The sequence below is a fragment of the Oncorhynchus gorbuscha genome, linkage group LG04 (assembly GCF_021184085.1).
Source record: "Oncorhynchus gorbuscha isolate QuinsamMale2020 ecotype Even-year linkage group LG04, OgorEven_v1.0, whole genome shotgun sequence".
In the NCBI taxonomy this organism is placed as follows: domain Eukaryota; kingdom Metazoa; phylum Chordata; class Actinopteri; order Salmoniformes; family Salmonidae; genus Oncorhynchus; species Oncorhynchus gorbuscha.
Genome location: NC_060176.1, coordinates 84,990,158 through 85,006,456, shown reverse-complemented (window position 1 = coordinate 85,006,456; position 16,299 = coordinate 84,990,158). Strand labels below are relative to the sequence as shown.

General features: G+C 43.2%; 1 protein-coding gene across 1 annotated transcript in view; it reads right to left on the bottom strand.

Annotated features, from left to right (window-relative positions):
• Positions 1–16,299, bottom strand: part of LOC124034736 (low-density lipoprotein receptor-related protein 1B-like) — an 80,280-nt gene that overhangs the window by 52,800 nt on the left and 11,181 nt on the right. Inside the window, exons 11-21 of the mRNA XM_046348242.1 lie at positions 14,353–14,472; positions 14,031–14,249; positions 11,560–11,868; positions 10,918–11,133; positions 7,330–7,479; positions 6,967–7,233; positions 6,597–6,809; positions 6,333–6,509; positions 5,985–6,236; positions 2,734–2,940; positions 2,386–2,637 (exon numbers count right to left, since the gene is read on the bottom strand). Coding sequence (XP_046204198.1) covers positions 2,386–2,637; positions 2,734–2,940; positions 5,985–6,236; positions 6,333–6,509; positions 6,597–6,809; positions 6,967–7,233; positions 7,330–7,479; positions 10,918–11,133; positions 11,560–11,868; positions 14,031–14,249; positions 14,353–14,472 — 2,382 coding nt within the window. The remainder of the gene's footprint in view (positions 1–2,385; positions 2,638–2,733; positions 2,941–5,984; positions 6,237–6,332; positions 6,510–6,596; positions 6,810–6,966; positions 7,234–7,329; positions 7,480–10,917; positions 11,134–11,559; positions 11,869–14,030; positions 14,250–14,352; positions 14,473–16,299) is intronic.

Below are 16,299 nucleotides of genomic sequence, written 5' to 3'. Positions count from 1 at the left end.
AGCTGGTTGAACAGGAAGTGGCTCGGGTGGTTGTGGTCATTGATATTTTTGGCCTTCCTGTGACATCGGGTGGTGTAGTTGTCCTGGAGGGCAGGTAGTTTGCCCCAGTGATGCGTTGTGCAGAGCTCACTACCCTCTGGAGAGCCTTACGGTTGTGGGCGGAGCAGTTGCCGTACGAGGCAACAGCCCGACAGGATGCTCTCGATTGTGCATCTGTAAAAGTTTGTGAGTGTGTTTGGTGACAAGCCAAATTTCTTCAGCCTCCTGAGGTTGAAGAGGCGCTGCTGCGCCTTCACCATGCTGTCTGTGTGGGTGGACCATTTCAGTTTGTCCGTGATGTGTACGCCAAGGAACTTATCTTCCCACCTTCTCCACGACTGTTCCGTCGATGTGGATAGGGGGCTCCTCTGTCTGCTGTTTCCTGAAGTCCACGATCCTCTCCTTTGTTTTGTTGACCTCGAGTGTGAGGTTATTTTCCTGACCACACTGAGGGCCTTCACCTCCTCCCTGTAGGCCGTCTCGTCGTTGTTGGCAATCAAGCCTACCACTGTAGTGTCGTCTGCAAACTTGATGATTGAGTTGGCGGGCATGGCCACCCAGTCATGGGTGAACAGGAGAGGGCTGAGAACGCACCCTTGTGGGGCCCCAGTGTTGAGGATCAGGGGGGTGGAGATGTTACCTACCCTCACCACCTGGGGGCGGCCCGTCAGGAATTCCAGGACCCAGTTTCACAGGGCGGGGTCGAGACCCAGGGTCTCGAGCTTAATGACGAGTTGAGGGTACTATGATGTTAAATGCTGAGCTGTAGTCGATGAACAGCATTCTTACATAGGTATTCCTCTTGTCCAGATGGGTTAGGGCAGTGCGATTAGGCGTGTCTGTGGACCTATTGGGGCGGTAAGCAAATTGGAGTAGGTCTAGGGTGTCAGGTAGGGTGGTGGTGATATGGTCCTTGATTAGTCTCTCAAAGCACGGAAGTGAGTGTTACGAAGCGGATAGTCATTTAGCTCAGTTACCTTAGCTTTCTTGGGAACAGGGACAATGGTGGCCCTCTTGAAGCATGTGGGAACAGCAGACTGGGATAAGGATTGATTGAATATGTCCGTAAACACACCAGCCAGCTGGTCTGCGCATGCTCTGAGGACGCGGCTGGGGATGCAGTCTGGGCCGGCAGGCTTGCGAGGGTTAACACGTTTAAATGTCTTACTCGCGTTAGCTGCAGTGAAGGAGAGCCCACAGGTTTTGGTAGTGGGCCGTGTCAGTGGCACCGTCTCGTCCTCAAAGCGAGCAAAGTTGTTTAGTTTGTCTGGGAGCAAGACATCGTGGTCCGCGACGGGGCTGGTTTTCCTTTTGTAGTCTGACTGTAGACCATGTCACATACCTCTCGTGTCTGAGCCGTTGAATTGCAACTCTACTTTCTCTCTATACTGACGCTTAGCTTGTTTGATTGCCTTGGAGGGAATAGCTACACTGTGTATTCGGTCATGTTTCTGGTCACCTTGCCCCGACTAAAAGCAGTGGTTCGTGCTTTCAGTTTTGCGAATGCTGCCATCAATCCACGGTTTCTGGTTGGGCAAGGTTTTAATAGACCCTGTGGGTACAACATCACCGATGCACTTGCTAATAAACCTTTTTTGGTGCGTGTGCAGTTTATAAGGTACTCATTTAAAAATATATATGATTATTGTTGCAGATGTACAGTTTGTGTAGATTGTAACATGTGCTATAAATAACCTTTTCTGCACATTAGTTGTCGATTTTGACAGGATATTTATCTATATGTGTAGTCAACAGAAGGCAGCGACGGCATCATTTTTTACTTACGTTTTAGGAATATAATTTAAACTTTCAACATTCATTTCGAATGGTATTGTACTTACTCAGTAAAAACTGCTGAATGAGTCCCAAAGCGTGCTGAGTCTTAATCATTTTGATACACCCCCCTGCCTATTCAGTGAGCCATCATTTAAGATTCATACAAAAAACATTACAAGAATATTGATGTCTTGACTTTGTCTAAGGTAACGGTTAGCAAAATTAGGTAAATTGACAACTCACACTTTCTTTAACTGCAATGTTAATATGCATTACATAGCATTGTAGATTTGAGATGTCTTTTGACCTAATGCGCTTATTCGCGATAAAAAAAATGCGCACTAAAATTTCAAAACGATTAACTTACAGTAACTGATTAACTCTCTGACAGCCCTACAAAAACATTGTATAACCTTTGTCACATTGTTGACCGTGTACTGCAAGTGGCAGTTCTGTCCGGCTCCCCATTTTTGGGACATCATGCCATTTTATAAACACCGTCAGACACTTAGTCGATTTAGAAAACGTCCCGACTGACCAAAGTGGAACCACAGTCAGAAATCAACTCACCACCACAGTCCTGTTCATCTGATCCATCCTTACAGTCCACCTCTCCATCACAAACATGGCTATGCAGGACACACTCTCTCCCATCCTTGCACAGTCTGGAACCCATACGGCACTTCAGGGGCGCAGTTTGGGATGTTGGAGCAGCTATCGTTGGACAGCCAATCTCATCTGAGCCATCATGGCAATGAGCACGTCCATCACAAACCAGACTCCTCTCAATACATTTCCTCCTGTCCTTACACCGGAACTCACCTGGGAGACACACATAAGAGGGACCATGAAGAAAGGTTAAGAGGTTTTCTGGGTGGCAAAGCAGTATCAAATATCAGAACGCATTAATATATCTACCTCGGTTTGGACATTTAGTAATGCAGGACTCCTCATCAAAACCATCAGGGCAGTCTCTCAATGTGTCACACAGCTGAGTTTGGGAGATGCACAAAGTTGAGCCCCGACACCTCACTGATGGACTGGTACAGACTGGCTGAGCAGGAAGAATATCTGGAAAGGTTGTAGTTGGAGCCAAATAAGCTGTAGTAAGTGGAACTGGAGATTCTATAGGCAGAGAGTATTACCAAGATAATGGACAAGCCTTTTACACTCTACCCAGAACAAGTCTAATGAAGCGTTAGTTTCCCCAAAACAATTCAGGACAAAGGGTTAGACTGTAGGTAACATGTCTCACCTGCTAATATACAAGCTAGTAAACATTTTCCAACTGTCAAATCACATTTTATTTGTCAGATACACATGGTTAGCAGATGTTATTGCGAGTGTAGCGAAATGCTTGTGCTTCTAGTTCCGACCCTGCAGTAATATACAAGAAATCTAACAATTTCACAACAACTACCTTACACACACACACACACAAGTGTAAAGGAATGAATAAGAATATGTACATAAAAATATATGAATGAACGATGGCCGAACAGCATAGGCAAGATGCAGTAGATGGTATAGAGTACAGTATATACATATGAGAAGAGTAATGTAAACATTATATAAAGTGGTATTGTTTAAAGTGGCTAGTGATACATTTATTACATCAATCTCTCATTATTAAAGTGGCTAGAGATGAGTCGGTATGTTGGCAGGAGCCACTCAATGTTAGTGATGGCGATTTAACAGTCTGATGGCCTTGAGACAGAAGCTGTTTTTCAGTCCCTCAGTCCCCGCTTTGATGCACCTGTACTGACCTCGCCCTCTGGAGGATAGCTGGTTGAACAGGAAGTGGCTCGGGTGGTTGTTGTCATTGATATTTTTGGCCTTCCTGTGACATCGGGTGGTGTAGTTGTCCTGGAGGGCAGGTAGTTTGCCCCAGTGATGCGTTGTGCAGAGCTCACTACCCTCTGGAGAGCCTTACGGTTGTGGGCGGAGCAGTTGCCGTACGAGGCAACAGCCCGACAGGATGCTCTCGATTGTGCATCTGTAAAAGTTTGTGAGTGTGTTTGGTGACAAGCCAAATTTCTTCAGCCTCCTGAGGTTGAAGAGGCGCTGCTGCGCCTTCACCATGCTGTCTGTGTGGGTGGACCATTTCAGTTTGTCCGTGATGTGTACGCCAAGGAACTTATCTTCCCACCTTCTCCACGACTGTTCCGTCGATGTGGATAGGGGGCTCCTCTGTCTGCTGTTTCCTGAAGTCCACGATCCTCTCCTTTGTTTTGTTGACCTCGAGTGTGAGGTTATTTTCCTGACCACACTGAGGGCCTTCACCTCCTCCCTGTAGGCCGTCTCGTCGTTGTTGGCAATCAAGCCTACCACTGTAGTGTCGTCTGCAAACTTGATGATTGAGTTGGAGGCGGGCATGGCCACCCAGTCATGGGTGAACAGGAGAGGGCTGAGAACGCACCCTTGTGGGGCCCCAGTGTTGAGGATCAGGGGGGTGGAGATGTTACCTACCCTCACCACCTGGGGGCGGCCCGTCAGGAATTCCAGGACCCAGTTTCACAGGGCGGGGTCGAGACCCAGGGTCTCGAGCTTAATGACGAGTTGAGGGTACTATGATGTTAAATGCTGAGCTGTAGTCGATGAACAGCATTCTTACATAGGTATTCCTCTTGTCCAGATGGGTTAGGGCAGTGCGATTGCGTCGTCTGTGGACCTATTGGGGCGGTAAGCAAATTGGAGTAGGTCTAGGGTGTCAGGTAGGGTGGTGGTGATATGGTCCTTGATTAGTCTCTCAAAGCACGGAAGTGAGTGTTACGAAGCGGATAGTCATTTAGCTCAGTTACCTTAGCTTTCTTGGGAACAGGGACAATGGTGGCCCTCTTGAAGCATGTGGGAACAGCAGACTGGGATAAGGATTGATTGAATATGTCCGTAAACACACCAGCCAGCTGGTCTGCGCATGCTCTGAGGACGCGGCTGGGGATGCAGTCTGGGCCGGCAGGCTTGCGAGGGTTAACACGTTTAAATGTCTTACTCGCGTTAGCTGCAGTGAAGGAGAGCCCACAGGTTTTGGTAGTGGGCCGTGTCAGTGGCACCGTCTCGTCCTCAAAGCGAGCAAAGTTGTTTAGTTTGTCTGGGAGCAAGACATCGTGGTCCGCGACGGGGCTGGTTTTCCTTTTGTAGTCTGACTGTAGACCATGTCACATACCTCTCGTGTCTGAGCCGTTGAATTGCAACTCTACTTTCTCTCTATACTGACGCTTAGCTTGTTTGATTGCCTTGGAGGGAATAGCTACACTGTGTATTCGGTCATGTTTCTGGTCACCTTGCCCCGACTAAAAGCAGTGGTTCGTGCTTTCAGTTTTGCGAATGCTGCCATCAATCCACGGTTTCTGGTTGGGCAAGGTTTTAATAGACCCTGTGGGTACAACATCACCGATGCACTTGCTAATAAACCTTTTTTGGTGCGTGTGCAGTTTATAAGGTACTCATTTAAAAATATATATGATTATTGTTGCAGATGTACAGTTTGTGTAGATTGTAACATGTGCTATAAATAACCTTTTCTGCACATTAGTTGTCGATTTTGACAGGATATTTATCTATATGTGTAGTCAACAGAAGGCAGCGACGGCATCATTTTTTACTTACGTTTTAGGAATATAATTTAAACTTTCAACATTCATTTCGAATGGTATTGTACTTACTCAGTAAAAACTGCTGAATGAGTCCCAAAGCGTGCTGAGTCTTAATCATTTTGATACACCCCCCTGCCTATTCAGTGAGCCATCATTTAAGATTCATACAAAAAACATTACAAGAATATTGATGTCTTGACTTTGTCTAAGGTAACGGTTAGCAAAATTAGGTAAATTGACAACTCACACTTTCTTTAACTGCAATGTTAATATGCATTACATAGCATTGTAGATTTGAGATGTCTTTTGACCTAATGCGCTTATTCGCGATAAAAAAATGCGCACTAAAATTTCAAAACGATTAACTTACAGTAACTGATTAACTCTCTGACAGCCCTACAAAAACATTGTATAACCTTTGTCACATTGTTGACCGTGTACTGCAAGTGGCAGTTCTGTCCGGCTCCCCATTTTTGGGACATCATGCCATTTTATAAACACCGTCAGACACTTAGTCGATTTAGAAAACGTCCCGACTGACCAAAGTGGAACCACAGTCAGAAATCAACTCACCACCACAGTCCTGTTCATCTGATCCATCCTTACAGTCCACCTCTCCATCACAAACATGGCTATGCAGGACACACTCTCTCCCATCCTTGCACAGTCTGGAACCCATACGGCACTTCAGGGGCGCAGTTTGGGATGTTGGAGCAGCTATCGTTGGACAGCCAATCTCATCTGAGCCATCATGGCAATGAGCACGTCCATCACAAACCAGACTCCTCTCAATACATTTCCTCCTGTCCTTACACCGGAACTCACCTGGGAGACACACATAAGAGGGACCATGAAGAAAGGTTAAGAGGTTTTCTGGGTGGCAAAGCAGTATCAAATATCAGAACGCATTAATATATCTACCTCGGTTTGGACATTTAGTAATGCAGGACTCCTCATCAAAACCATCAGGGCAGTCTCTCAATGTGTCACACAGCTGAGTTTGGGAGATGCACAAAGTTGAGCCCCGACACCTCACTGATGGACTAGTACAGGTCTGAGCCAGAGTTGGCAGGACAGGAGGAAGGGCCTTGTTAGAATCTAGGAAGAGAGGTTACATTAGATTAATTTAAAGAGACTCTCCTCATCCTTCTGTACCAACTGTCCAAGTAGTCAGCAGTGTCTCACCACAGCCTTCCTCATCAGAACCGTCCGAACAGTCTCTCTCTCCATCACAGAGGAAAGTTTCTGGGATACAGTGGCCATTGTCACAGCGATGCCTGCAGCTCTTGGTGGGCTTTAAGCAGTCCATTTCATCAGAACGGTCCTGGCACTGTGCCTTCCCATCACACATCTGCTGCTGGTCGATACACTTCTTCCCATGAGCACACTGGAACTGACCTGAGGTAGGAACCAATGAGCATACTGGAACTGAGCTAACATCCAATGAGTACACTGGAACTGACCTAAGGACATTGATATGAATGGACGGATTTGTGCTGAAACTGGCCACTTGTGATTAAACACATTACACCAGATCAAGAGGTGAGCTTCTGACCTGCTTTGCAGAGGAGCTCACAGTCCTGTTCATCTGATCCATCCTTACAGTCCACCTCTCCATCACAAACATGGCTATGCAGGACACACTCTCTCCCATCCTTGCACAGTCTGGAACCCATAGGGCACTTCAGGGGCGCAGTTTGGGATGTTGGAGCAGCTATCATTGGACAGCCAATCTCATCTGAGCCATCATGGCAATGAGCGCGTCCATCACAAACCAGACTCCTCTCAATACATTTCCTCCTGTCCTTACACCGGAACTCACCTGGGAGACACACATAAGAGGGACCATGAAGAAAGGTTAAGAGGTTTTATGGGTGGCAAAGCAGTATCAAATATCAGAACGCATTAATATATCTACCTCGGTTTGGACATTTAGTAATGCAGGACTCCTCATCAAAACCATCAGGGCAGTCTCTCAATGTGTCACACAGCTGAGTTTGGGAGATGCACAAAGTTGAGCCCCGACACCTCACTGATGGACTGGTACAGACTGGCTGAGCAGGAGGCACTGAGTTGGAAACATGTTCATCCATTTAAATTCATTTTCAGATGAATTGCTTTTTCATTCAGAATTGAAGACATTAATGATCCCACTAACCTTCCTTTACACAACATATACAACATATAAAGTGTTGGTCCCTAGTTATGATCCCAGCGATGTTGCAAACTTTTAAAATTCTGTACACAAATGTTTTTACATCTGTTGGTGAGCATTCTCCTTTGCCAAGTTAATCCAGCCACCTGACAGGTGCGGCATATCAAGAAACTGATTAAACGACGTGATCATTGGGGACAATATAAGGCCTCTAACCTTTCACGTGTATATCTAATGGTTCCCCCAGCATGAGTTTTTCTATGTGCGGGATGTTAAAATACACTTAATCTGATTTGTGCGGAACAGGAGTATTAATCTGCGCTGACCTTAAACCAAGGCACATTGCCTGCTAATTAACTATAGGCTAATTATTTTCTAACAGTTTGAATTATTACATGTAAAAAGTAGCCCATTTCACTGTTGCGGAATGGCTCCACTGAGCCAGTCCAACTTTTTGACAAGAGCCCAAGCACTTCCCCAGTGTTTCCACAGATCAGACATTTGCTCATATCTGGTCAGAACACTATTCACTGTTTTATTCACATATTTTCATGAGCTGGTGACAAATAATGCACTCCAATTATTGCATATTGTAATAATGTGTTTAAAACACTTTTTAAAGTTCTGATTGTTATTATATTATGCTAAGCTATTTGCCAGCGTGTTCATACCATATCCTGGTTGTCACATAAGCGTCTGTCGGACCAAAGAAGTTAGGATGGGGGCATCATTTTCACTTTTGGATGAAAAGCGTGCCCAGAGTAAACTGCCTCCTACTCAGTCCCAGATGCTAATATATGCATATTATTAGTAGATTTGGATAGAAAACACTAAAGTTTCTCAAACGTTTTGAATGATGTCTGAGTATAAGAATTCATATGGCAGGCAAAAACCTGAAATCCAACCAGGAAGTGGGAAATCTGAGGTTTGTAGTTTTTCCAAAGCGTGGCCTACCAAATAGTGTCTATAGGTTCGAATTACACTTCCTACGGCTTCCAGTAGATTTGAACTGTCTTTAGAAACATGTTTGAGGCTTCTACTATAAAGGAGGGAACGAGGGCTCTTTGAGTCAGTGGTCTGGCTTGTGAAGCGCGGTCACGAGAGAGTTAGCTCTCGTTCCATGGCTTTTCTACAGACAATGGAATTCTACGGTTGGAACATTGTTAAAAACATCCTAAAGATTGATTATACACAACATTTTGTATGTTTCTACGATCAGTAATGAACTTTTTGGAATTTGACCTTTCCACTGGCAGTTGCACGCGTGTTTCGATTGGTTTACCAAACACCCTAACAAAAGGAGGTATATAGACATACATTAACTTTATTGAACAAATCAAACATTTATTGTGGAACTGGGATTCTTGAGAGTGCATTCTGATGAAGATCAAAGGTAAGAAAATATGTATAATGCTATTTCTGACTAATGTTGACTGCGCAACATGGCGGATATTTCTTTGCTGGTTTAGGCTCTAAAACTCCATACTCAGATTATTGCATGGTATGCTTTAAAAAAAATCTGTCTTTAAAAAATCTGACAGAGGTTGCTTAAATTTTCATCAGCAATTATAATGAGTATTTCTGTAAATTGATGTGGCTCTGCAAAATCACCACATATTTCACGCCAATGTAAAATTACATTTTTGGATATAAATATGCACTTTTTCGAACAAAACATACATGTACTGTGTAACATTAAGTCCTACGAGTGTCATCTGATGAAGATCAAAGGTTAGGGATTCATTTTCTCTCCATTTGTGCTTTTTGTGACAATCGTTTGTGGAGCGTTCACTGTGGAGCGTTCACTGTAAAGCATTTTTGCAATCACACTAGCTGGATTAATGAGAATTATATCTTTACAATGGTGCCTAATACATGTATGTTTGAGAATTTTGATTTATGAGATTTGTTGATTTGTATTTGGCGCCCTCAAATTTCATTGGCTGTTGGCAAGGGGTTCCACTAGCGGAAACCGTTCCCAGACAGGTTAACTAAACGAAGTTTAGGGATGGTTCACGCCACTGACTTAATATGCTTTCAAGACAACTGGGATCCTCGGAAATATACAAGGTCAAATCATGACGTCCGTGATATTCAGGTCAGCGCTCTAGAAAGAAGCCCATGTTCCCGAGTTGGACAGTTCAAAACACAAATCCCCAGTCAGGGGCTAATTTTTAAGTCCAGACCCCTTTTCCAGGTGTTTTATTTAGCTTGTAAACTTGTTTAATTGATAAATTCCCCTCATAATATTTCCTGCATCACACCCCCCCCATGATACTTTCCCCCATTTTAACCCACGATGACCTTGAAACTACTTCACTTCAAAATGAAATGATCCGCTAAAAATACACCAAATAATTGTTAACCAATATCTGGCAACCCTGTTTAGCTTTCACATTACAGTTAGGTTTGTATTTAGGGTGAAATGAGAGGTGATTTGCTTTGTGATTTGTCATACTAAATTCATTTTATCCTACATACACTAAGTACATTGAATATTTGTAAAATGCTGAAAAGTGGCCAAACTAAGTTGATATTTCAGGCAATGGGCGCACGGGCGGCAGGTTGCCTAGTGGTTCGAGCGTCGGGCCAGTAACCAAAAGGTTGCTGGACCACATCCCTGAGCTGACAAGGTAAAATCTGTCATTCTGAACAAGGAAGTTAAACCACTGTTCCCCGGTAGGTCGTCATTGTAAATAAGATTGTTCTTAATCTGACTTGCCTCGTTAAGTAAAACAAATGTAAATCCATCTTTTACTTGTTTTATTTTAGTCTTAGAGTGAATGGAATTAGAGAGTTTGCTTCTCAAATACAAACAAACATGGCTGCCAAATAATTTAGGTAAAAGGCATTTTTTATTAACATTACATTAGTCTCATGCTCACCAGATATGTGATGCATTGGAAAGAAGTCTAGCTGTTAGGTGGGCAATTTATTAGTTTTAGTCAGCGCAACATGTGACTGGTTTATTGAATGAGTTTGGCTGTGTTCCACGTGATGCTTGGATGATGTTCACATTCATCTTTTACAAGGAAATGTGAAATTAGGACTAAAAGTGGGAAGTCCTTTAGTTCCTGTCAAAGGATGAAATGCTTTTATTTCAGTCTAATAAAACCCTGCTGGGGAAAAACCTATTGATTGGCTGGGTCTATGACCTCCCCAGTGTGTGGGCCTGGCTGCCAAGTGGGTGGGCCTGTGCCCTCACCCAGTCATGTTAAATCTGAAGATTAGCGCCTAATTAATTTTTTAATTGACTGATTTCCTTATATGAACCAACTCAGTAAATCTTTGAAATTGTTCAATGTTGCATTTATATTTTTGTTCACCATACATTAACGCTATTGTACCAACCTTCCTTTACATCCAGAGCCACGATCACCCTGACAACGCCTGGCCCGACAGGGACATCGTGGACACGCCTCCTGTCCCGTCGGTCCCACACAGTGATGACATCATTAAACAGCGACACCAGGAGCGGAGAGTGAGCGGCCATGATGGAACCAGGGACATTCCACTCTCTGCCTGCCAGGTGAGTCTGTGACTTCAACAGACTCATGATGTTCAGATCTACACAGGGTCAAGGAGCACAAAGAACTTGTTTGAGTGGTAAGGAGAAAGCAACCGACTGTTAATGAAAGTCAGTGGCGACAGCCGAACACAGATGTAGCCTTCCAACAGCAAAGTTCAGATCAACCTGGTTCTGAATGTTTAGAAAAGTTGATTTGTCAAAATAAACACTTCAACACCCATATCACACACAAACTGAAAATACATAAGTGTAAAATAAATTGGTGAGATGCTCAAATGTTATAATAATTTGTACATGGTTGCGTTTCAGTCACTTCTTTGGTTGCGTTTGCACCAGCCCCACCATCCTCACAAGACATGATCATTCCTAACCAGATGACCAGCTCAACACCGAGGAGCACAATAAAAAGCATTATAGGAGACAGAATCACTGTTAAAGAAAATATTGCAGTAAGTAATACTGACCATCCCCCTCTGTGTTCCAGAGCAGTGTGTTAGATTGTAGGTCCAAAACAATACGCCCAGCGACGTGTCCCTCCACTCTCAGGACTTTCCTAGGGTTTCCTCCTGGTAGTCTCATGGATAGGATCCAGCCAGCCTCCAGCAAGTACAGCCTCCCCCGCTGCCAGTCCAGATAAACATCTCTTACCTCACTGCTTGACTGGTACAGTCTCCGTGGGTAACCCTGATCCATGTTAGTGACGCCAACACAGACTTCATCACATGACAGCCAGTACAGATTTCTCATCTTCTGGTCTACTGACACCACGCAGGCTAGGAGGCAAGGACAGCACAACATGAATATACTGGACCAGAACAGGCTAGGACCAACATAACTCAATATTCGGAAGGCGTTCCTAATGTTTGATATAGATATATGCTTGGCAGAGAAACAAAAAAATACAACATGCAACAATTTAAGATTTTACCGTTTTACAGTTCATGTAAGGAAATCAGTCAATTGAAAAATGTAATATTCCCTAATCCATGGATTTCATTTGGCTGCGCAGGGATGCAGCCATTTATGGGCCTGGGAGGGCATAGGTCCACCCACTGAGGAGCCAGGCCCAGCCAATCAATGAGTTTATCCCAAAATACATTCTCAGCACCCCCCCCCCAACACACATTACAAGTCAGAATATCCGGCAGGTGATCAAGCCGGATGTGAAGGTCCTGGGACTTCATGGTTACATGTTGCCTGCGGTTGGGCGTACTGCCAAATTCTAAAACATGAAGCGGCTTATGGTAGAGAAATTAACATTCAATTATCTGGCAACAACTCTGGTGGACATTGCTGCTTTCAGCATGCCAACTGCATGCTCCTTCAACACTTGAGACATCTGTCATTGTATTGACAATACTGCACCATAGTGGCTTTACTGTCCCCTGCACAAGGTGCACCTGTGTAATGATCATGCTGGTTAATCATTAGCTTGGCAAAGGCGAAATGCTCACTACCAGGGATAAACAAAATTGTACACTTGAGAGAAAAGCTTTTGTGAATTTGGAAACTGTTTTCTTCAGCTCATGAAACATTTATCATGACATTGGCATGTGGGTGAGGTTTATGACCACCCCATAAATACTTTTAATCTCTCTTGACTCTAGGTAAGATCGGAAGGTAATGTTTTGTCTGCTGAGAAAGATGGCTTTTTAAAAATCTGACACGCCAGGTTGATTAACAACAAGCTAAGCTGTGTTTTGCTATATTGCACTTGTGATTTCATGAAATTAAATATTTTAAAAAATTCAGAAAATAATGGTGCTCTGCAATTCAGCGGATGATGACGAAAATGATCCAGCTAAAGGGATGGTGCATCAAGAAGTTAACAGAGCGTCTGGGAACATCAAAAGATGGAACCATATTTCTGTAATCCAACCAGTTGAAAATATGTGTTGGTACTCAATGAATATGTTGTTAGTTTGGTTGGCGTCTGAGACAGGATGACAAAATGTATCTTGGGAAGTCAACACCTAGTTATCAGATTCACATGGAATTGTTGTGCAATTTAAACATGAAACTATTTCTGAAAAGATTAAATGTAATTTTAGCTTCCAAATGAGAGAATTGGGTTTTCATAAGTGAACTATGCTCAACTCAGTGGCCCTGCCCATGTGAACAAACATTGGTTATAAACTGAAACACGCCCTTCTCTCCCCTCCTATATAAAGCCCTTGATGAAAATATAACTTTCTGTTCCGAGGTGGTTATGGCGACCGTCCCACGTTAAAAGGGCTCAGATAATAAGCTGTTCCAAGGACGTGTGGACTTGAACCCCACGTTGAAAGGACAAAGACCACCTACAGAACTAAGCCAACCTCAGCAAGAACCTAACAAATATAGCATCGAATTTCAATGTGAAGGTGACGACCTACACACTGGAAGGATGAAATTCGACTACCAGCCAGAATATAGCATGAGCTTAATTAAAATTAGGGCAACTTGGTATGAACTTTCAACTCTTATTCACTCCAGAAGTGATACCCCCTAGCCGTTGAGTTGAAGCAGTCGCTAAACGTGGGCTAGGAGAGGACAGGCAGAGTATCCATTCTACCACGCTCCAGTTCACCACTAGACATTCAGAGGACCAGAGATCGATAAAGGAAAATTCCATCGACAACCAATCTACCGAAGCGCAGATCAGAGTAAATATTTATTTAGAATGCATATGTATTTACGATATTTTGTGTATTTACGATAGGATAGCTTCTCCCTTTGCTACTTTAATCACGTAATATTAATTACAGATAATTTTATAGAATAGCAAGTCATATCACTTAATCCGGCATAGCCACGACACATAGGACATAGACTTTACATGTTGCGTTTATATATTTGGTCAGTGTACATGCATATATGCACACAAACACTAAACCTGCACAATCTGGATCCATTATATGTACCTGATTCCTGGTTGGGAGAGTAAAACATGTACCTGGTCTCAGCGTAGGGACAGTCTCTGTTTGGCTGGTATTGAGGTTCCAGCGCATCACATGACCAGTGCTGTTCGCCCAGTAGACCCAGTCCCCCCTCCAGTCGATGTCAAAAGACTCCATGACGTCATCCGTAGTCAGCAGTTTTGTCTTGATCAGCTCCTTCCCTTTCAACTCAAACAGGTTCAGTGTTGTGGATGTTGCATAAGCAAACCTGGGATCTGTGTGAGAATAACAAGTACATTGCTCAACAAATGCTCTGAAGTGCCAGAAGTAGCAGAGAAAGAAACAGGGTTAGAATTCTGTAACACGTGGTAATCATACATTCACATGAGCCATCTGCCATGAGCAGTTTGTCATCAGGACAGGTACAGGTGAACCCAGCAGGCAGGTCCAGAGTCAGCATGCAGAGCTGGCAGCCAGACTTTACACAAGCTGATGGAGCTTCAAAAAAATAAAAAATAAAATAAACATAGAGTTGTCCTACAACAAAGGAGATGTTAGCCTTCGCATGATATGACCCAAACCTCCAGAGTAAGCATGATATACCCCATTGGGGCGGTAGGTAGCCTAGTGGCTAGAGCGTTGGGCCAGTAACCGAACGGTTGCCAGATCGAATCCCCGAGCTGACAAGGTAAAATCTGTCGTTCTGCCACTGAACAAGGCAGTTAACCTCTTGAGTGTAGGGGGCAGTATTTTGAGGTTTGGATGAAAAACGTTCCCAAATTAAACGGCCTATTTCTCACGACCAGATGCTAGAATATGCATATAATTGACAGATTAGGATAGAAAACACCCTAAAGTTTACAGAACTGTCAAAATATTGCCTGTGACTATAAAATAACTGATATTGCAGGCCAAACCTTGAGAAAAATCTAACCAGGAAGTGGCTTCTATTTTGAATACTCCATGTTCCATAGCCTCCCTTTGCTCCATTTAAAGGGATATCAATCAGATTCCTTTTCCTATCGCTTCCTCAAGGTGTCAGTCTTCAGACAATTTTAGATTGTTATTTTGAAAAATGAGCCAGAAAGATAATTGCGTCAGGTGGTCACATGAGTTTTGCTCACGCAACAGAGTTTGGACAGCTATTGTTTTTCCCTCTCCTACTGAGACATTTGCTGTTGATATATTATTGATTATATATTTTAAAAACAACCTGAGGATTGATTATAAAAACGTTTGACATGTTTGTGGACATTACGGATATTATTTTAGTCTGCGTTGTCGTGACCGCTCTTTCCTGTGGATTTCTGAACATACTGTGCCAAACAAACTGAGTATTTTGGATATAAAAATAATCTTTATGGAACAAAAGGAACATTTGTGTAACTGGGAGTCTCTTGAGTGAAAACATCCGAAGATCAAATGTAAACGATTAATTTGATTGCTTTTCTGATTTGTGACCAAGCTACCTGATGCCAAGTGTACGTAATGTTTTGTCATGCGATCGATAAACTTAAACGCTTGGATTGCTTTCGCTGTAAAGCATAATTTCAAAATCTGAGACAGGTGGATTAACGAAAGGCTAAATTGTGTTTTGCAATATTGCACTTGTGATTTCATGAATATATATATTTTTTGTAATATGTGGCGCTATGCTATTCAGCGGTTGTTGAAAATTATCCCGCTAAAGGGATAGGTAGCGTCAAGAAGTAAAGGTCTTTCTCACATCTGCTACAGAGAGCGTGATCACACAATCTGTAACAACCACTCCCTAACCAAGTCTAACACCACCAAGTCTAGGTCCAAAAGGCTCCTTAACAGCTTCTACCCCCAAGCCATAAGACTACTGAAGAAATAATCAAATGGCCACCCAGACTATTTATATTTCTTTAACTGTATTGTTGATTAAGGGCTTGTAAGTAAGCATTTCACTGTAAGGTCTGTTGTATTTGGCGCATTGTGACAAATTAAAGGCAAACTCAGCTCCATTCATTGAATCAGGTAGTTCAATCATCAAAACCGACTGATATTGCCAAGTACCCTAATGATTTTTTCATTGGCAAGATAAGCAAACTTGGGCATGACATACCAGCAACAAGCACTGACACTACACATCCAAATACAATACCTTCCAAAAGTTTGGGGTCACTTCAAAATGTCCTTGTTTGATAGAAAAGCACGGTCAATTAAAATAACATCAAATTGATCAGAATTACAGTGTAGACATTGTTCATGTTGTAAATTACTATTGTAGCTGGAAAAGGCTGATTTTTAATGGATTATCTACATAAGGGTACAGAGGCCCATTATCCGCAACGATCACTC